Here is a 22,138-nt window from a genome sequence, read left to right as displayed (position 1 = left end):
AAAATAGCTATTAAAATAAAAAGCATTCATCCTTGAGCTCATCTGAAGTATCCCCATGGAATCTGACCACACTTAGGGAAATGCTGTGGTTGAGTGTGGTAGTCAGAGAGAGCCCCTGGGTTTCAAGCCTTGCCATTGGCTGCTTGACCTGAGTCTCCCTCTGCTTCTCTTCCTGGAACCTCCCAGGGCTGTTCTGAGAATCGCAGGCATGTACAGCTTGGCAAGTAACCCATTCTCAGGAAATGCAGTTCCTTCTCTCCGTGAGACAGCTGCTCTGTGGTCAGAGCATCTGTGGTGTGTGTGCAGAGGTGACAGGACCTCACACCAAGGAGAGACAGGGCCTTGCATATTTCATCCTTGAGACCCTGAAAAGGGAATTTCAGTTTGGTGACCACACAGACCCTATTTGCAGCGGGAGAGAACAGAGTCCCATCCTCAGCTGCCCACCTGTAGAGATCTGTCCAGACTTCTCATCCTACCGATGCCCCAGGTGTCCACAGCTTACCCCCATCACCACAAGGCAAAGCGCTCTCCCTGAGGAGAGAAGAGAGGAGCTGAGAGAGGCAGACTTCTTGTGAGGAGAGAGGAGGCCAAAGCCCTGCTCTTGGTCCTGCTTTAGTCCCAGCCGACGGGAGCACACCCTACACGTAGGCACTTTTCAGCCACCCCACAGGAGACCCCAGTCACAGGTTTATGAGAAAAGGACTGGACTAGAAGGAGAGCTGGAGGATGGGAGTAAAGGATGCTTATTTCTTTAGGCAAGTCACTTCCCCTTTTGGGGCCTCCTTTCCCCATCTAGTAAATGGAACAATGAGTCATTCACTCAACAAATACTTGTTGAGTGCAGACCATGTGCTGGACACAGCAGGGAATAAAACAGAAAAGGTCTCTGCTCTCAGGAACTTACATTCTGGATGGGGAGACAGACAATAAACAAATGAACAAGAACATTTCCTAAGTGCTGTAATGAAAATAAAGCAAGGCAGTAAGATAGAAGGTTGAAGTAAATGAGAGCCAGGTGCCTTCCCAGGCCATTCACTGTCTATACCCAAGAGTCATTTGGCTGTTTTATACCCAAAAGAGACTGCAGCCTCCTTACCCTGAGAAGGTGGCTTATAGGAACCTTTGCCCTGACTCTCACTCCAGGGCTGCCAATGATATCCTAAACCAGAAGAAATGCTCCCAAATTCTCTGACCCGAGGCCCCAAATCCTGGTCCCAGGCTCAATTCTAGTTCCATCCATTGGCCAAGATTACTCTACCTGTGACTGTAGGTCCAAGCCTGTTGTGCAAATCACTCAAGGTAGAGAAAGGCATTTTACACTAATTATGGTTGAGCAACTGAGGATTTGAAAAATAAATACTAGTTGTTTTTTATTTTTTGGTGCTCCAGATGAGGCTCAAACTAGTTGTTTTTAAAATAATCACTATAAGTGTATGCATTTGTCAAAACTCAGCAAACGTAGTTAGGATCTGAGCATCACATACAGATTTTTGTCTTTAAAAAAAAAGCACACAATGAACTGCATTCTAATTACTGAAATGCATTCAGAAGTATTCAGAGGGAGGTAAATGAATGACTGCAACTTACTTTGAAAAGCATCAAAAATAAGATGGATTAATAAGATGGACAGATGGACAGACAGATGTATGAAAATTAAGCATATTAGTAAAATGTTACTGGTAGACTCCAGGTGGTGGGTATACAGGTGTTCATTGTAAATTCTTTCAACTTAGCTGTATATTTGGAAGTTTTCATGATAAAATGTGGGGGGTGGGGGGTGGGAAGCAATGTTTAACTCTACAAGAGAGTATACAAAACTGCTTTTAATTTTCAAACAACTCTTCCCAGGGAAAATTCCAGTGCTTCTCCACAGGTACACACACTTTGTATAAAGTTGTAAACACTATTTGTATAAATGTCATTATTGTTATTTCTCACATATTTCTTAAAGTTCATGTGTACAGTGTTTAATGTTCGCATATCACATGAGTAACTACGCTGTATGTTACTTTGGGGACATAGACTTTTTATTGTGTACATTCTAAATGCACTGCCCAGCGCCCCCCTTCCAGAGAGAGGACTGGATGGTACCAACCCTTTTCTAGTTAGGAAAGCTGGAGAAAACATTTGTTAAAGGCATGGAAGAGCTACCAGGGCAGTGAAGAATTGTGAGGCCAAGACGGAGGAGGAAAAAAAATTCTCCTCCAATCTCCAGCATTGAGAATCTCCTTTCCTTTCCCCAGGTGTCTGTTGATTCTAAGAGAGAAGATTTATAGGTAGTACCAGATTGTGATTCCAAAAACTGACCACATTTCCAGTTCTACATCCTCTTCCAGAGCCTGGCTACTCCCCTATTAAGAGGTGGAATCTATTTCCCCTTGGAATTGGGTGGGGTAGGCCTGTGCAACTGCCTTGGCAAACAGAATGTGGCAGGTGTAATACTGTGTGACTTCCAAAACTAGGTTAGGGAAGGCAGTACCTATCTGCTTGGCTCTCCTGGGATGCTGTCCTTGGGACCTGGCTGCTATGCTGTGAGGTACAGCAGGTTGCAGGTATTCTGGCTGGCAGAACTAAGGTCAACAACCAGCTTCGACTGCCAGACATGTGAGTTAACAAGCCTTTAGATTCCAGGCCCCACTGCCAAGTCACCCCTAACCTGTGTCTTTCAGCTCATGGCCTAGACCTTGTGGGGCAGACGCACTATCCCTTGTTTTATCTTGTTCAAATTCTTGACCGATATAATAAGTGGTGAGCATAATACATGGTTGTCTTACAGTTTGCTTTATATCCCCTTGCAGGATTTTCACAAATTTACATTTACAAACCAGGTAGGGGAAGAAAAAGAAACACCTTACCAAGCTGAGTCTTTCGCTCTTTTTAAGCATAGTCCTAGGGGCGTTAAAGAGGGGAAGCCAGAAGTTCCAGGGAGGCCTGCCTTCTCTCTGGGCTTTGGTTTCCTCCTTTGTCTTCCTTCTAGACTAAAGGGGGCCACAAGAAGAAAGACAATGCCCTCAGTGTTAGGTAGGGATGCTGGGGCATGAAGCCAAGGTGCACTGGAGTGTAGACTGAGGCTACAGACTGGGAGCCCTGAAGGCCATGAAGGCATTCCTACCGACTAGGGGTGAAGCCTCCATCGGGGGGGAGGGTGGAGCCAAGGTTCGCCAGTCTGCAGCCCTTCCTTGGCAGAATTGCCTAAAGGAGAACACCATCCTCTTTTTCTTTTCAGCCCAGAGACCACTCAGGAATTGCTCCCCACTGTCCAGTAGGCAGGGTTTCCCTGATCCCTCCAATGCAGCGGCTGCACGCCTCTCATCAGTCTTCCACTCCTCACTGAAGTGCACATCAGGGGCCTAGCCTCAGGATCCCCAGCTCAGAAGGCCCTGTTTCAGGTCCGGCTGAGTCATCCCTCCTCTGTTACCACAACAGCCAAGGAGCAGCTCTAAGGCCCCCAAATGTCCAACATGGTTTCAAATCCCAGTCTTGCCACATACTTGCTCCCTAGTCCTCAATCCCTAATTTTCTCTTAAGATGGGCTGATATTACCTGTCTCCCAGGGCTGTCTTGTGAAATAAATGAAAACAGAGCTAAAGTGCTTAGCAAGTTTCGTGTGTGTGTTTGTGTGTGTACACGTGCAATGCTTTTCAGTGCGGTTCTTGGTGACTTGGTGCTCATTACATTTTACGTCCTCTCTCCCCATAATCTTCCTAGGGCCTGTGTGCTCGCGAGGACTTTCCTTAGTAACTGTGGAGGGGGGCAGGTCTCTTGTAACTATCGCTGGAGAACCTTCCTCTCCAGCCCGACACAGGAGCCCTCAGCTCCTGAGGTGTCTGGTTGGTTCTGCCTCCAGCTTGTTTTTGCTCAGGCTGGATTGCACAATACAAGCACTCTAAAATGTTTCAGCTTTATTTACAACTAGAACCCCAGCTCCCACCACACCCCAGCTCCTCAACTTTGTTCTGGAAGAAGAGATGGATGAGCAGTGACGTTTCTGCCAGGCCCAGGGCTCGGGGAGACGTGCAGACAGGCCCCTTACTTCTTTTGGGCTTGTGCCCGGGCCCGCTGAATCTTGTCGGCTGTGGCCCCGTCTGTGGCTCCGGTGCAGTGGGACAAAACGAGGCTCATCTCTGCCTCGTTCCGGTGCTCAATGGCCACGTCTGCAGCCTGAGCCACATCCCTGGGATTTGAGCAGGAGGGGAGCCGTTGTTGGGCTGCCCAGGGGCACAAACCATGCCTCTCATCAGCCCATTGGCTTAGCCACCCAGCACCCTCGGGGCCCTCGGCAGACGCACCCAACGAGAAGCAATGCCTTGACCTTCTGCTCAGGACCCACACGGGAGGCATACTTCTTGGCCTCGTATTTGTTGTGTTGCTTCATGCAGATTTCCACAAAGGGCTTAGAAGGGGGAGAGGGTGAAGGGAAAAGATAAGGCAGAGCCCTCCTGTCCTCTCTTATGAACAAAGCCCAGTAGCTACACTATACCCTTCAGTATGTATACCTTACATTATACCCCACATTATACCCCTCAACCCTGCCCAAAATACACATACAACAGTTACACACGTACACAACAGTGTTGTGATCCTAACATTCTTAGGGCAGAAACGACCTAAACCAAAGATCTGTTGGAGCTCTGAAACCCAACAATTCCATGTGTGCACTCCACCATCCACTGCTACCCACTCACAGCAGGCATCCCCTGTCCTCCCAGGTTGCCCTTAGCCCTACTACCTGCCACACATCTGAACCGCCTGCCACAGAAAACCAACCTATCAACATCCTCCACTGCCTCGCAAATGTTTCCTCCCTGTGCCCCTCCACCACCACTCCAACAGGACTTTCCTTCAGGCACATGGTGTCCCCCATGGTCCTCCTTGGGAAGAGCAGCTGATTCTCCCTACCGCCAACAGTTGCAGGCAGACTTGGGCCCACCTCCCGCATGCCTGGCCCTCAAACGTGCGTACACAGGAAGCACCCACTAACTCTGTGGAGTAGCTGAACAGATGCGTGAACAGGCCATCAGCCTGTCTCTGAGCCTGGTCCTCTCCCCAGGAGGACCCTCACTGGAGGTGGGGTGGAGGGTGGGCCCTACTCACCAGGTAGCCGATGGGTGATTTCTTGCTCTTAGAAAACTTCTCTAGCTCTTCCCAGTCTTCCAGGTGTGCCAGGGCGGTCAGTTTCAGCCACCAGAGCCTGTGGGGAAGCTGGGTGTGGAGGTGCTGCAGGAGGGGCCAGGGGATCCCAGGAACTACACGCTGACCGGGCCCTCTCCTACCTCTTGTCAGGGATGCGGAAGTCACGCGCCAGCTGCTCCGCGCGCTTGTTCTGGCCACCAAGTATGAGGGTGGTGACCGTGTCATGTAGAGACAGGTCTAAGAACTGGCCCCCCAGCTCGTCTTCTAGGCGTCGCTGCAGCCGTAGGAGCCGCATTTGATCCTCTGTGGCCTGGGGACAGGGATGAGGCAGGACAGGAATGAGAGAGACAAGGAGAGGATACTGGGAGGGGAGAAGAAGAGGCTCACAGAAAAGAAGGGGCCAGACCTTGGCTGCAAACTCATTCTTGGCCTTGTAGAAGGCGTCGGCTGCTGTCTGCAGAGCTGCGACTCGCCCCTCAATGCGCTACCAGGACAAGAAGGGACACCTGAGCTCACAGCACAAAGCACCTCAGCTTTCCCCACCTAGCCGATGGTTTTCTCCTCATCCCTGTGCCCAGGGTCGCCAGTGCCAGCCTCACCCGCTGGGCACACTGCTCTAGTGTCCCTAGCAGGAAGGCCGGCTCCTCTGGGACCAACCCCCATCCTGGCCTCATGTCTTCTCAGGCTCTCCTTCAACAGTGAGGATCAGATGGGGTGTGCACCACATTCAAGGCCCAGACACCTGGAGAAGAAGCCAGCCCATGGGCCCCACACGCCCCGTGGCCCTCAGACCTCCTCTGCAGCGTAGCTGGCTCGGATGTGGAAGCTGCCCAGCTCCTGATGGTTGTCATCCTGATTGTAAAGGTCCTTCAGCGTCTCCAGCTCCTGATGCTTACAGAACTGGGGCAACGGGCAAGCGGGCAGTCAGCAAGGCCAACTCAGGGGCTCGGAGCCTCCAGCCCCACCCTGCCCACCACACACACCTGTCGGTACAAACTCAGGGCCATGGGCTGGTTCCGAAGCGTCATGAAAAAATCTCCTCGATTCAGCTCATTCTTCAGGTGCAGCAGCACCGTGAACACTATGGGACGATGAGGTGGGATGGGGGTTCCAGCCCTGCCACCACTTGCCCAACTCAGAGACCCCAGCCTTGACCTCACCCAAACCCTGCTCACCCAGGTCGGTGTCCCCACTCTCGATGGCCTTGCTTAGTGCCAGTTTGCTCCTCTTCATCTTTAGCAGAAGGGGTACCTGCTCCCCGGAGCGTGGCTCATACTCCAGCAGCTGTGGGTGGGGAGGAAGGCACACAGGGAAGGAGCTGGCCTGCGGGCCTCTACTACCCACATCAGAGCATCTGGGGAAGGCTAGGCACCTACCTTGATGGCCAGTTCCGTGCGGCCACAGCCATAGGCTCGTGCGGCAATGTCTGAGTAAGACACCCCAGGCGTGTCCCCCAGCTTCTGGTTAATGGCCCGCGCAACATCCTCGTCAGACACGTCCTTCTGCTGTACCTGCAGAGGGAAGGGGTGTCATACACACCTGGCTCTCATCTCCTAGCCCCCACTCCCACTGCCTCCATCAGGACCCACCCTTTCAGTCTACACTTCATATTTGCTACACCTCACCAGGGTCTGGAAGCCCCTAAATGCCACTGAACTCTGTCCTACATCCTCACCTTATAGCAGGCCCAGTGGGCCAGGATCCTGCTGACGCCCTGCACTTCAGGAAGCCGCAGGTACTCACATATCTGAATGGCCAGGGGATAAAGCCTCCGCAACACAAGCCTGGCAGGCAAGGGGGGTAAAGGGCCCAGGGGTGAGGTGGGTAGAAAGAGGGCAGAGTGGCCCCAGCCTCGAACTCGGGCCTCCCAGATCCCAAGGAAAGGGGGTCAGGAGCAGAGACCACAGGAGCACATCCGGCGCTGTAATGCTGCCCACTGCAGCCCCCTCCCAGCACCCTTAGGCTTGCTGTACCTGTCCAGCAGCACCTGGATGGTGAGCTGCTTGTATCTGTATTTTATTCGGTTAAGGTTCCAGCAGGGGAACAAGCCCTATGTGCCAAGGACCTTTACGCATCATCTCCAGCCCCTTCCCCCAACCCAAGGCAGTAAACACCCTTCCAGCACACTTGGGGATACTGGCTATAGGTGAGGGGGATCCCGATGTGATAGTCTCGAACAGCATTGAGCACACGTAGGTCCTGACACATGCGCACGAAGCTGTCTGGTGGAAATCTGTCGAGGAAACACTTTCCAAACGAGGCCGCCTAAGAAGAGCCAGAGGGCAAGAGAGGAGAGCTTCCCCTCTGCCAGCCCACCCCTACCGAGCAGCCCTCCCTCCAGCCCTGCCTCCTGGGCCGACCCTGAGCAGACTCTTCTGCATGTCTGGCCAGTGCTCGTGTCCTGCGGCCTCGATGCACTGCTGCACGGCCTGGGTCAGCTGCCCCAGCTCCTGGATCTCCCGCAGGTACTCATCAGCCTTCTGGCTCTCTTTCTGGGGTGAGGGAGGGTGCAAGAGACAATGTGTCATGGCAGGGAACACCGCCAGTCTGGCCCCCACCCCTCTGGGGCTGTGGTTCAAATGGGCTAGCCTGGCGGGCTGCAGAGGTCGGAGCCCCCACCCCACCCCATATCAGCCCACCATTGCCTATGGGGGGCCCTGAGACCTCTCAATAGTAGCCCTGACTTGTGCCTAGACTGGGAATAGTGGGAGCTCCCTGCCCCTCCCTATCACCACACAGAGGACACTATGTCTCTTCCATCTACCTGAGCCAGCCCTCCCTAGCCCAGCCCAGCCCAGCCCAGTGTCCTAGCTGGACCCCTGTCCTGACAGGTGGCAGCTGGATGCAGGGGCTGGGCCCATCAGGGGAAGGGGGAGGGGAAGGAGAGCATCCTGGGGCCCGGGGGAAAAGCCAGGGCTTTACCTCATATTCCTTCTGGGCCTCCAACAGCAGCGCTCCAGGGGCCATCGAGGCAATTTTAAAGATCTCCTCGCTGGCCACTGGAGGAATGGAGTTGGTGAGTAGGAGAAGGGGGCAAGAAGCCTCAGCCCTGCCTCAATGCCCTGATCCTGTTCTGCGGCACTAGCCCAGGGCAGCCGTGGTGCCCAGGAGACCCTGCCCTGGGTCACCCAGTGCCCTTGTGAGGGCCTCACCTGGAACCTCGTGCAGGAATTCGTGGGTACTGCGGGAGAAGATGCGGACCCCATCCAGCTCAGGCACCAGGTAGGAGTCTTCATCCAACACAAACCCAAGCTTGGTCAAGGTTCCCAAGAGCACGAAGAGATGGGGTAGGGCAGGCTATCATCCCCCCAACCCTTGGCAGCCCTCCAAGGATACTGGATGCTCTCAGGCGCATCGCCCACCACCATTAGCCGCCTCTCCCAGGCCACCACGACAGCCCTTTCCTTGCTGCGAGGGCGGCTGCACCTGTGGGCAGCAGCACACATACACACACACACACACACATATAAATGTCTGGGACACGCACAGGATGCCTGGCCCACAGCCATGTCTCCCACATCACTTTGCCTGGGTCTAGCCCTGCACATGCTTGCTGTCCCTTATCCCATTCCTCTGGCTGATCTGTCTGCATCCCTCTCACCCTGTGTTGTCAGCAACCAGGGGCATCTGGGGCCCACAGTGGGTTGGGGTTTCCCTCAAATGTGCACTGGCAGAGAAGATAAGCTCACTTGGCTTGGTCAGTAGACAGGCTGAATCAACATGTCCCAGGAGACAAGGCTACATCCACTTCCACCCCTAGCATAACACCCCCATCCTCACCAGACCATCTGCTTCGGGGGGGCCCGGATGTTGCAGTTGAACTCACACAGCTTCTCCTGAAAGGGTGCAGGGAATGTCATAGCCATGCCCCAGCAGTCACCAGTTTGGTTGAAAAGCCCTTCCCCTACCCCCAACAGATCTTTCCTGGACAAGGCATGGTGCCCCTGTGTTGTCCCAGGATCACACCTTGAGTGATGCTGTCCCCATCCAGATGTAGCCTGTGTCTGTGAAGAGCGCCAGGTGTCGGTAGGTGAAGGAGACAGCCATCTGCAGGAAGCTGCTCACTCCTGGGGCCAGGCCAGGGAGGGTCTGGGGCAGGACCGGGAGGACACCAGAGATACTGACTTCTCAGAACCTCCCCACTACCTCCCCCAGTCCCTTCATTTCACTCCCACACAGGACCCCTCACCACTGCAGAGCAGGCTGCGTGGTCCAGGAGGTAAAGATCAGGTCCTACAGCCAGAAGAACGTGTGCCACTCGGTCCTGGCACAGCGTGGTCCAGCATGATGGTGCACTCTGCAAACCTGCAGCCAGGGAACAGGACAACCTCAGGGTGACCAAGGCCCACAGCTTCTGCCTCTGATGGTCCCATGGTCTGGAGGCACATTTGTGGGCTCACCTGGCACCTCTGGCATCCGGCGGAGTTTGAGGTCCCCCACGTTGGCACTGAGGGTGAAGCGGTGGGCCCCTGTGAGGATGGCCACCCCAGAACCAAACTCAGTATGGAAGATCCGGGCATCTAGGACCCGGTTCTGGAGCACCTCCTGGAGAGAGGGGCCGTAGGTTAAGGGATCCTCAGAGCCCCAGACTCCATCCCTCTTCCCCAGCCCCTCGGGCCCCTACGTTGCCCATGCTGAAGTGTCTCCGGAAGTCACCATGGAGCCCATAAACCAGCACCACACCATCTTCCTGAACGCAGAGCAGCTCCTCCTCGGCTGACCAGCCCAGGGACACCACGGGCCCACTCTTCCACTGCAGAGAAGAGGGAGGTTCCTGAGGCCATCCTCAGGGTGAACCCCTGGCCCCAGCCCCAGGGCAGGGTGTTTACCAGCATACTGGCCAGAGGCATGCCGGAAGCTGAGTAGATCTCGAGAACCGGCCTTATGCTGGCAGCCTTCTCCTTCTTCCAGGGGTTCCTCAGCAGTGCTGCAGTTTGAGAAGGAACCTTCTGCCCTAGCTGCCCGGGCCCACTCTGTGTGAGGCAGGCCTTAGGTAGCCTGCTTAACTAGTTCACAGCTAGCTCCTTAGGCCCACCCCATGTGCAGCAGGCCTCAGGAGAACCAGAACTAAAAGCATCTCAGTAGGGTGGGTGGGGGTGGGTAGCACATGCCAGCAAGAACCACCCAACAGAGAGACCACCAGCAATCAAGGACCCTGAGTTCTTGCCGTGGTCCCAGAGCATGAGACGGCAGTGGGCAACTTACCAATGGGGCCCCCATAGGACGCAGCGGCCACCAGGCAGTCCCTCAGCTCCTCCTGCAGGTCCCAGTCCATGCTGTACAGCTCATACTTCCTGCCCACACAGAGGCGAGCAGAGGTTAGCCTCATGACCCTGCACTCAGATGGGGTGAGCCACAGAGGAGCCCCTAAAGCTTCCATTCATCTTCCACAGGAAAGTTGAGGAGGACCCCCATGGGCAGGGAGAGGGGGGTGACTGGAAACATATAGGCTCACTGACCACATGCGTGCTTAGGGACAGCAGGTGAGGGAGCAGAGGATGCCGCAGGGCAGGCTGTACGGCCAATAAGCCAGGACGCAGACTGAGGTGGGACTAGGCTGGGGCGGCCAGCTGGGGCCTGCATTAGCAGGAAATAAGACCCTTCAGGAGGGCCTCTCAGGTTAGGGAGCCTTTCTTCTATTTCTGGTTCTTAACACTGAATCTGACCCCTGGGCTTTATACCCAGGGGTCCACTTCAATGCTTGTTGATACTGAACTCAGTTTTAGAGGTACTGAGTGAGCAATGCCTGAAAGAAATCCAAGAGGAGCTCTTTAGTGAGTCCAGAGCTGGGTAGAGTCCTGGGTTGGAGATACCAATCTGTGAATGCTTGGCTTACAGGAGGCAACTGAAATTACAAAGTGGCATGAGATGACCGCAATCTGAGATGTGTGTGGATCACCAGAGTGTGTGCTGCATGAGAAGACGGAGTAGGAGGCTTGAGGAATGCCATCACTTGATGGTTGAAGGTGGGGAAAAGGGGACAGCGAAGGAGTGGGCACTAATCCAGGTCAACAAGAGAAGACAACATTCGAGAAGGAGGGTGTTTCAGCTAGTATCATTTCAGGAGCCTTCCCACTGAAGATCAGGAAGAGACCCATCATTACCTTCTATTGATATCCTTCTTGGAGCTCTAGTCAACATAATTTAAGAAAAAAAAATAAAGAGAAGTTTCCATTTTGGAGAAGTAGTGAGATTGCTACTGTTCACAAATAATGAGGTTGTCTACTTAGAAAATCCAAAGCAGTCTATGGAACAATGACTAAAAAAGCTCAGTAAGTGATCAACAAAAATCAATGTATTTTCTATACCAATTAGTTTTCTATAGGCTAGTGAGAACTAATTAGAAACATAACTTTAAAAAGATTCTAATCATGATAGCAATAAAACTATAAGGTACCCAAGGACAGACCTAATAAAAATTTTTTTGTAAAATCACATCAAAGCTTACTTAAGGATATAGAAAACATGGAAAAATATTCCAAAATGATCTATAAATGCACAAGAATTCCAATAAAAATCACCCCAATTTCTGGGTGGGGAGGAAAGCACAAACTGATTCTACAGTTCATCGGTGGGGAAAAAAAGATCATCTGAGAGAGAAAATACTGGATAATACGTAAGAACATTTGAAAATGTGAGAACAGATATGTATCAGAAATTAAATACACTTAAAAACTAAAGTTAATTAAAACTTCTTTTGGCACAGGAGTAAGTAAACAGATCAATGGAACAGAAGAGAATCCAGAAAAATATCTGGGAATAGAGTATGTAATAAAGACAGCATTTCAAATTGGTGCAAATTGATACATGAAATGAGACAATGGGCCATATGGGAAGAACCCCAATAAATACTACTTCATTGTTTAATCTCTGCAATAAAATATTTTCCAGGTGGAATTCAAGATCTAAATGTTAACAAAAATAAACCCACATCAGAACAAATCTTGCTTATTTTTATAAAGTAGAAACAATTTCTAAATATGATATAAAACCTAGAAGTCACTAAGAAAAAGACTAACAAATGAGTCTAAATAAAACTTAAGAACTTCTGTGTACTTCTATATAAGAGGGGTTAAAAAGTACATATTTACATTTGCTTCTATTTAAAAAAAGAAACTGGAAAAATTTCTAAGAATCTAATTAACAGTGGTTACTTGCAGGTGAGGGGTGGAATCAGTTGAAGAGGGGTAGAGATGGGAATGAAACTGAGTTTTTAAACCACATTAATGGTTATTTATTAAAATAGTTAACATTTAAAAAGTCCATCAAAAGCAAAGTAGTAAGACAAACTACAAAAAGGGAAAAAAAGTAACACATGAAAAAGGAATATTGTTCTTAAAAATACAAAAGGCTTTAATTAACTGTAAAAAGTGAAAATAAAAGTAAAAGAAAAATGGCCAAGGGCTAATAATACACCACTTTATGTGAAAATATTTTAAAACTAAACATAAAAAAACTTGAGAAAAATGTAAGCTAACATTTTCATTATGTAAACTACAGAAAAGTCTTTCAGAGCAAGACACAAAACCCAGAATTACAAAGGAAAAGACAGATAGATTTTATTACATAAAAACTTAAAATATGTACATTAAAAATTAATACATAAAAGTCAAATGACCACTGTAAGATGTGTCACATTTGTAACAAAGGGTTAACGTGGAGAACATATAAAGAGTTTCTTCACAAATTAGTAGAAACAACACAATAGAAAAATAGTCAAAGATATGAACAGACATACTAATGACTAGGTAAAAATGAATTTTAAATTTATTTCCATGTTTTGGCCATCTGAATGGCAAAAATTAAGAGGCTAATAAATAACATGTAATATTGTTGAAGCTGTGGGAAAATGAACACTTTCCTACACATTCCTGGGAGTATAAAATGGTTCAGCCCTTACAGAAAATGAAACACTATCCAACTTGTAAGTGCGTAACCCCTCTCACTTAGCAATTTCCTTCCAAGGGTCTAACCTATAAGACTACTTGCACAAGTATTCAAAGGTATGAATTCACTGCAACACTGTTTAAAATAGTTTAAAAAAACTCCTTCAAAATCAGACTGGTTAAATAAACTATTCTATGCCCGTTCTGGGGAATATTATGTGACTATTAACAAGGTGACTGTGTATACTGACATGAAGTGATCGCTAAAATACATTGTTAAGTAAAAAAAAAAAAAAAAAAGGAAGCTGCAGCTCATTAGGAACCATATGAATCCATTTATGCAATAAAAACACTGAGCAAATATTTTTGACAAGCATATTTACATATAATCACATGTATGTGTGTAAATACATAGAAAAACTCCCACAGGCCTCTACACTAGGCCAGAGACACTGGTTACCCTTAGGGAGGGTGGCAAATGAGGCTGGGAAACAATGGAGACTCACAATATGTAGGCTATATACTTTTGCAGTATTTGAGCTTTTTAACCCCATTTGCATTTCTTTTGACATTCTGTTACTAAAATCCTTAGATGAAATTTGATGGGGAAATAGATACTCATCCTTCCATATGTGTTCTGGGGATAACTGTTCTTTTAAGCATTACTCCTTCACAGTGAGGAGGCTAAGCCTTCTCAATAGAGGGCACTGGACAGCACAAGGAAGGGGCTCTCCCGCTGCTTTGCAGCAGGGCAGGCAGCCTGCGCCAGGGTGTGAGAACATTTGGTGTTGCTCTGACCCAGCCATGTAGCAACCTCCAAGGCTGGCCCGGACTGGTGATCACCTTCTCATGACTCCTCAGACAGGCACGATGTTCCTGACCTCCTGCCCGCGCCACCACGCCAGGGCCTACTTCCTTAGCATGACGAGATGCCTGGCTGCTGGCTACCCTGCCTGTGCCCTTGAGTGTTTCCACTGACCCCTCTGCACAACCATGCACCCAGTCACTGAGTGCTCCAGGCTGCCTGCATCAGCTCTGTGACTGCCCCTGCACACCCAAACAACTGGCCCCCAGCTGCAGACTGCCTGTGTCCTCCTACCCACTGAGCCCCAGAGGGTTGCGTCTTACTTGCCCAGCAACTATGGACCAGCTCTGGCCCTGGGGAAACCAGTGAGATTCACTGCCATCCAGTGGGCTGCAACTATATCTTCTCACGGTCTAAACCCCAGCCTGGAGAAGGGCCCCCCTTCCAAGTTTAGCTTTCTCGGGGTACTATCCCTTAGCCCTAGGTCACTGTCTAAGTTTTTCCTATATCTCACAGTTACTCTTTTATCACAGTTTAATAATTCCTTATATTTATTAAACTTTCCTGGTTTAAGTCTCCCGAATGGATCCAGACTAACTGGCGCAGGGAGTGGTCCCAGGAGACAAAACTCTAAAGATGGGATTTGGGGATTTGTTTGGTCACATGCTTGGGCTTGAGTGCAGTGCTGAGTTCTCTGCAATGGGAAATGGATGCTAGTAACCCACTGCGTGCAGAAGCATCACAACTAATCAAGCCTGCAGTTCACCGTGGTGAAACACCAAGTCAAACACGTGTTTTGGGAGTGACCTCTGTGCTTGACCGTATGGCAGTAATGATGATTATACAGGCTATGGTGTAGAAGGGTTATTTTGAGTGCACCTGAACATTTACAAAGAGAAAATGACAAGCTTAGGTCCATGAACTTTCAGCTCCAATCATGGTCTGAGAAGCAGAAAGCTTCTGTGACAGCATAAAAGTCTCTTAGTTCTTGCAGCGACACAGCTGCTAATTCTGAAAATCAAAGGCAGAGTTTAGCTGTGTGGGTTGTTAAACTGACAGCTGAAGTCCCCAGTACACCATTTCTCATGTAAAAGTCAGGGTACTAATTAGGAAAGAAAGGGATTCTGAAACTTGGAAGGGGGATATCTGTTTAGACTCAGATGAGAATGACAGTTTTGAACCCCCAAGTCATTCTGTGTCTTCCTCACCACTGGAAGTAGCTTGCCCTTTTGTGTCTCACGAGACTAGCCTTCCTGTGCTTGAAAACCCTGTGATGACTTCACTTAGGGTAGATGTCTTGGGAGCCTCCCTCTCCAAGGCTCACCTGGCTAACACTACTGCTGAGTGGTTAATCTGCCAATAGCAGAGACGAGCACATGGCCCCAGTATGGCATCATTCCCAGGGGTACCAGTCTACAAGCTGATTACACTGAACCTCTTCCATCATGGGCAAAGAGCTGTCCTCACTGGAATACAAATTCTGGGTGTGGATGTGTCTTCCTTCCCTGTAATGCCTTTGCTAGCATCCACCATCTGTGCACTTACAGAATGTCTTGTCTACCGCGATAGCACCCTGCAAAGCCATGCATCTAATCAAGCACCTCACTGCACAGCAAATTTAAGTGCAGCAGTGGACTCATATCCAAGGAATCAACTAGTCTTACCCTATACCCCATTACCCAGAAGTGGCTGGCCTAAATTTAATGACGACTCCGTTACAGCACCAATTGGGAGACAATATTCTAAAAGTATGAGGCACTGTCTTATAGGATGCAAGCTTATGCTTTGCATCAGAGACCATGACATGGTGTTATCACCTTCACAGTCAGAATACACAGAACCTGGAATTAAGGAGTGGAAGCGGGAGTGGGTGCTCTCACTATTACACCCAATGATTCTCTTATTAAAATGTTGCTTCCAGTTCCAGCAACTTTGAGATCTTTTGGTTTGGAGTGCTTATTAGTCCCTAAGGGGAGAATGTTTCCACCAGGGGACCCGATGGATTCACTGACTCAGAAGATAAGAGCACCACCTTGCCATTCTGGGCTCCTTATACAATGGAACCAACAGGCAAGAAAATGGGGTTAATTTACCGACTGAAGTGATTATCCTGATTGCCAAGGGGAATTCAAGTTGCTGCTACACAATGGAGGCAAGGAGGACTATGTCTGAAACCCAGGAGACCATCTAGGACACCTCGAAGGACTTCTATGTCTAACAGTAAAGATTAATGAAAAACATCAGCAACCAAAAATTTTTTTAAATGACTGAGAAATGAAGGTTTGGGTCACTTCATTATGTAAAAATCCCAGAGTAGTGAAGGTTCAGGCTGAGGGCCAGGGAAATATGGGATGGGCAGCTGAAGAAGGAAGTCAAAGATATCAACTATGAGCTGGTGACCAATTACAAAGTGACTGCAGGCACTCTGCGTATTTTCTCTGTGCTTGTTCTATGCTTGTGTTTCTATGTATGTACTAGCCACTGTCTTCTCACCTTCCCGTTTTTATTTTATACACAAATTTAAATTTTTAGGTGACAAAATATTCAGTGGGACTGTAATTCAATTTGAGGGGTAATTAATACAGTGATCAGTGCAAAGACTGTGTTTTCTCATTTTGGGAAAGAGTAGTTTATTTGTAAGAAGGATGGTAGTATCTTGTTAAGCAGAAATACAGAGTTGTTTGGTTGTTGTGAAGGAGTTCAAAAGTGTGTTGAGGACGCATATGGAAGCCGAGAAGCCAAAGGGTGGACCACGTCAGTTATCAACTTACTGCTTCCCAGCTCCAAATTCACCCTTTAATATGTGCTCCACAGCGAGCCAGATGCTAAGCTTCTCGGTAGAGGGCGCTGTAGTACAGAGACACTGCAGGAGGAAGGGGCCCTCTGGCTGTTTGCAGCATCTACAGGATCAGTCAGCAGTGTGGGTATGAGGACATCTGGTGACACTGCACCAACCATGTGCCCAGAACACACTGTCCCTTGGTGACCGCACAGCCTTGGCCTGGACTGGCGTCCACCTTCCTGAACCTCTCTCCACATAGACACTACGTGCTCCCGGTCTCCTGCTCACAGTGATGCTCTCACTCCCTGTGCAAGTCCCTGAACCTGGCCCTCAGCTCTGGCTCCCCTGTGCCCTATCTGGGCCTGAGATGCCTGCGTCCTGCTTGCCCAGTGACTGCGGAACAGCTCTCGGCCAAGCAAACCAGCAACTCTTCCACCACCCAGTGGGCTGCAACTAAACCTTCTTTAGTGAGGTCGGAACCCCAGCTTGCGGAGGGCACTCTCCTTCCAATTTGTCATGAAAACAAGAGGTAGGGGTGAAGAGTGGAGATGGCAATGTTCAAGTTTACAAGAGGCTTAACTAAGACTTAATTAATTTAGAGAAGCAAGTGAATGATTCTTATCTGAGTCTGGATTTGAATAAACCAGTGATAAAAAGATACTGAAGACAACTGGAGAAGTCTGAGTAAGAACTGGTTGTTAGATATCAAATGTTAATTTTGTTTGGTGTGAAAGACTACTGCAGTTTTACAGGCAACTGTCATTTTTTTTCCCAAAGTAATGCACACTGAAGTTATGTGAGTAATTTATTTTAAACTATAGCAGAAAATGTATTTGATTGAAAAGATACATCTGTGTTTGTCTTTAAATGGTCTCAAAAAGTATGTGTGTGTTGTGGGGGGAGGAGGATGAAGGGAAGATGAAAAGAGAACGAACAGCAAGCTGCTGACACTTGCTGAAGCTGCGTGTTAAGCACAGGGATGTCCACTGCATTACTTTCTGTACATTTATGTATACTGGACCTTCTTCTAATAGTTCTTAACCTACAAAATAGTTAAAGCAAATGTACTGCAACACGATGACAATTTTTAAGCCTAAATGATGGCTGTGGGTGTTCATTCTGCTATTCCTCCTTTGCTGTACATTTGAAATTTTTATAGTTAAAAGGTTAAATACAAATCCCAAGAAAGAAGGGAGGTCACCTCTATCCAATGCTCCAGACAGTCAAGTTCACATGAGGCCTGAGCTGTGCCCACTGTAGAAGCAGGATGTCACTGAGAACAGGGTGATCAGACCAGAGTGAGCGGTGGGTGGGAAGAGGGAAAGTGGAAGTAAGTGTAGATGGCAGTTTTCAGACCTTTGGGGTAGGGGAGCAAAAGATGGGCTGACGAGGAGGGACTGGTTTGTTTCTTGAATAGGGATGTTTATTTTTTGTTAGGATGGAGAGACTTAAGTACAGTTCTTGAGATCTGATAGGGAGCCTTTAGGGGTAGGGATGGTGGAAAACAATGCAGAGTGGTAGTCTTCAGATTTTCCTGCAGCAAAGAAACACCTGGTTGCTTGTTAAAACACACATCGAATTCCCAGGACCCACCCCACAGATAACACAGTAGATTTGGCCTAGGAAGCTGCATGCAGCCAGCCTTTCAGGAGACCCTGACGCAGGGGGTGGTGGACACCAACAGCTGGAGAAACCTGTGGCTGAGGGAGGGTGTGGATTGATAGCACATGGCTTCTGAGAAGTCAGAGAGATGGGGCACATCTCATCAGGCTGGGAACACAACAGGTAGATCTGATCGGGGGAGGCCAAAATAATTTCATTGTTTACAATTAAATGTCTCTTTGTGTAATCTTTTAAAAGTGCAACCCAGCACAATCTCCTTTGATTTTACCCCCTTATATCTCCCAGACAGGTCCCTTCTCTCCACGTCCAGTGCTCGCCACAATCAACTTCTCCCTGGTCTATTCCACCAGCCTCCTAACCAGTCTCCCTTGCCTCCATTCTTTCTTGCTACTTCCAACTTATCCCCTCATTGTCTCCAGAAGGAACTTAAAACACATACACACATCCCACAAATCCAATCACACCAATCCTTTCATTTAGGCTTTCCATTGTTCTTCAAATAATGGTGGTCTATAAGGCCCTGCAGGGTGTGGCTCCTAAGAGAAAAGCACCTGTCTCATCTCTTGTCCTGCCCCCCAGCCGCAATGGTTCTCTTTGTTTGGCCTAAACATGGAGAGTGTCCCTGCCTCTCCTGCCTCAGGACCTTTGTATATGCTTTTCTCTCATCCCACTCCCTGCACCTACATTTACTCATCCTCTGGAGGGGGTACTGTTTCCTTCAGAAAGTCTTCTTTACCTCCGACTTACCTCACCAATTATGCTCAAACAAATACAGACTCATTTGTGGTTATCAACTGTCTCCCCTGCTGGCTGTAAGTTCTATTAGAGTGGACAGGATCTATGTCTCTTTATTGGCCAATACACTTTCAGCCTGACAAAGGGCTGGGCAAAATTATTTAACAGAATTATCCCAAATTGGGTTTTAAGAATAAAAATGGCTAAAATTCTGGAGCCCCATAAGAACTTGTCACCATTTTCTCTCCTTGCCTTCCCAAATTGGATTTTTCCAGAACAGTGCTTCCAATGCAAAAGAATCTCATCCTGTAGATAAGGCTCTAATGTCTGCCACCTGCCTATCATTCATTCACTTACTTGAACATGTATTAAGTCCTGTCATAAGGCTATGCACAAATACAAATAAAACCAAGTGTCTGCACCTAAAATATTGCCACTCTGGTAGAGAAGCTAGAACGCTATATTTTATTTTCTGCTTAAAAACAAAAACCCCATGCTTTAAGACAGGTCCTAGAAGAAGACTGGGTTCCAGTCCTGGCCCCACTGCTTACTACCTGTCTAACTTGGTCATCTAACTTCTCTGTGTCTTAGTTTCCTCATCAGGAAGATGGAGTTAAAATAATGATACCTACCTCATGGGGCTGTCAGACTTAAACAATCTGATACACATAAAGTACTTAGCAGAGTGTCTAGTACATAGGAAGGCTCAATATCTTTGAGCAAAAGTAACATAACCTCTACAGCAAGGCTTACACCTCTACCCCTTCCTGGCAGCACAGCAGAGGTAAGGGTGGGCTAGCCATACAGGTCGTGACTACGGCCTGTACTCAGCGCTTACACTCATTTCAAACTTTACAGGTTTGTAAACAAAGTTAAGACTCCATATGATAAATGGGACTCCTATGACAATGAGATCATCATTTTCAGTACTCTCCTATTTAACAAGCCCATGTAGGCAACAGATATTTTCAAAAGTAATACAAGTTAGTATTTTTGAAAGTACACTCTGTGATAAACACTAAATTATGTGACTACCTATGTCAACTGACACCTCTTCGCCACAAAAACAGTTTAAATCACTTATTTTCTACTGACTTTACTGATTTTTAACTAAATTTTTGCAATTTTTTCACATTGTACAGGCACAATGATAAAAGATAAGAATTAAATAACAAATTCAACCCATTTCTAAAAATTGCCACAAGGCATCTGTCCATCTCAGAAGTGTTAAGGGCTGACATTTCGTGTATCAAAAAAGTTTTGCTCCTCGGCATATATCCAAAAGGAACCCTACTTCAAAAAGTCACCTGCACCCCAATGTTTATAGCAGCACTATTTACAATAGCCAAGACATGGAAACAGCCTAAATGTCCATCAACAGATGACTGGATAAAGAAGATGTGGTATATTTATACAATGGAATATTATTCAGCCATAAAAAACGACAACATAACTCCATTTGCAGCAACACGGATGTCCCTAGAGAATGTCATTCTAGGTGAAGTAAGCCAGAAAGAGAAAGAAAAATACCTATGAGATTGCTCACATGTGGAATCTTAAAAAAAAAGAAAAGAACACAAATACAAAACAGAAACAGACTCACAGACATAGAACAAACTTGTGGTTGCCAGTGGGGAGGGGGGTGGGAAGGGATAGACTGGAAGTTCAAAATTTGTAGATACTGACAGGCATATATAGAATAATAAACAAGATAATACTGTATAGCACAGGGAAATATATACAAGATCTTGTGGTAGCTCACAGTGGAAAAAAAATGTGACAATGAATATATGTATATTCATGTAAAACGGAAAAATTGTGCTCTACAATGGAAATTGACACAACATTGTAAACTGACTATAACTCAATAAAAATGTTTTTTTAAAAGTTTTAATATGTGAATAACAATGGTATACAGTTTAACTAGCACAGTTGTCTTCTATTGAAAGAAGACGGCAATTCGAAGTCTTTGTGATCTTTAGTTGCAATTAATAAAGTATTTTTTAAAACTTTATTAGGCAACTACTACATAACAGGCACTATTCTACATACACATTGGAGAAAAAGGGATGCTAGAAATATGCTCTCAGCCCTCAGGGCACTTGGTTTAGCAGAAGAAAGCTATACAGATATTGCCCTACTGTGCCATACATAACAGACCCTAGCCCTCGGTCCTTGAGACCCAAAGGAAAGTCAGCTGAACGTCAACTCTATTGGGATTCGGTCAGGGAAAGTTTCGGAAAGAACTCTTGAACTAAGTCCTGAAGGATGAGCAAGAACTCTCCAGTGAGGTAAAGAGGGAAATGCCCACAGAAGGAAATGCAAGCTAGTGCAAACACAGGGAGCCATGAAACATCCTGGTGTGTTGGGGTCCTGTTCTGTGCAACTGGAACACAAAATTTGGATAGGAGAGTTGAAAAAACAAATAAGGGCCGATTTACAGATGCAACATGATTAGAAGTTTATACTTTATCTAACAAAGGAGGAAAGCCATTGAAAAATCCTAATCAGGGTAATAAGATGATCAGTCAACACTTTAGAAAGATTAGCGTTTTAGGACTCTACAACTCTCATGAGCGGGCTGCCCCTAACATGGAGTCCCCACTCGCGCTGCCCCTGGTTCACTCCCGACTCGCCTCCTCCCAGCCTCGGTAGGCACAGTTACCCCGCCCGCCGTGCGACCCCGCCTCCCCTAGAAGCGCCCCTCTGGTCTGACTGTTCAGCAGCACTTCCCGGCAGAAGACCAGGCACTCACTGTCACCCGAGGGCGGCCACCCTCAACATGATCTGAGCATCCTTCCGGGAGCCGACAGACCTGGGCTTCAGCGCTGGGCTGTGCCCCTATCTGTGTGACCACCGGCTTTGCCTCGGTTTCCTTCTCCGGAGAGGGGAAGGCCGGGCCACAGGCAGCTGTTCGTTAGTTGATAGAAACCCGGGGAGAGTCGGAGAGGGGCGGACCCGAGCGGGCGAGCAGGGTAAGCCGGATCGTGGCCGGGAGGGCTGGGCGGCTCACCGGTAAAAGGCCGAGTCCCCGAGCGGGTTCCAGTTTGCAGTGTAGCAGTCCATGGCTGGTGCAGGCGGCGGCTGGCCAGCTGCGAGGGGACACCCGCCTAACGCGGGATCCCGGCAGGCACTTCCGCTTCCGCCCGTCCGGGTCACGTGGCGAGGCCA

General features: G+C 48.3%; 1 protein-coding gene across 4 annotated transcripts; it reads right to left on the bottom strand.

Annotated features, from left to right (window-relative positions):
- Positions 1 to 446: 446 nt before the first annotated feature.
- On the bottom strand, positions 447 to 22,132 carry VPS16 (VPS16 core subunit of CORVET and HOPS complexes). Of its 4 annotated transcripts, none has more exons than XM_064475832.1 (26): positions 21,981 to 22,132; positions 10,342 to 10,430; positions 9,966 to 10,063; positions 9,761 to 9,889; positions 9,537 to 9,681; positions 9,326 to 9,441; positions 9,103 to 9,225; positions 8,917 to 8,972; positions 8,473 to 8,562; positions 8,289 to 8,383; positions 8,059 to 8,135; positions 7,497 to 7,628; positions 7,274 to 7,401; positions 7,110 to 7,145; positions 6,812 to 6,920; positions 6,513 to 6,647; positions 6,312 to 6,420; positions 6,120 to 6,217; positions 5,929 to 6,036; positions 5,543 to 5,620; positions 5,277 to 5,446; positions 5,098 to 5,194; positions 4,293 to 4,396; positions 4,037 to 4,177; positions 2,859 to 2,981; positions 447 to 534 (listed from the first exon to the last, which is right to left on the bottom strand). In XM_064475832.1, the coding sequence occupies exons 1-26, from the start codon at positions 22,031 to 22,033 to the stop codon at positions 471 to 473; spliced, it is 2,703 nt and encodes a 900-aa protein (XP_064331902.1). In that variant the 5' UTR covers positions 22,034 to 22,132; the 3' UTR covers positions 447 to 470. The 4 variants fall into 4 exon arrangements, with proteins under 4 accessions (XP_064331902.1, XP_031289949.1, XP_031289948.1 ...); XM_031434089.2 differs by lacking the exon at positions 447 to 534 and adding an exon at positions 1,809 to 2,259; XM_031434088.2 differs by lacking the exon at positions 447 to 534 and having other exon boundaries at positions 1,809 to 2,981.
- Positions 22,133 to 22,138: the final 6 nt, after the last annotated feature.

Source organism: Camelus dromedarius, chromosome 18, assembly GCF_036321535.1.
Source record: "Camelus dromedarius isolate mCamDro1 chromosome 18, mCamDro1.pat, whole genome shotgun sequence".
In the NCBI taxonomy this organism is placed as follows: Eukaryota; Metazoa; Chordata; class Mammalia; order Artiodactyla; family Camelidae; genus Camelus; species Camelus dromedarius.
This window is presented reverse-complemented; position numbering and strand designations above follow the sequence as displayed.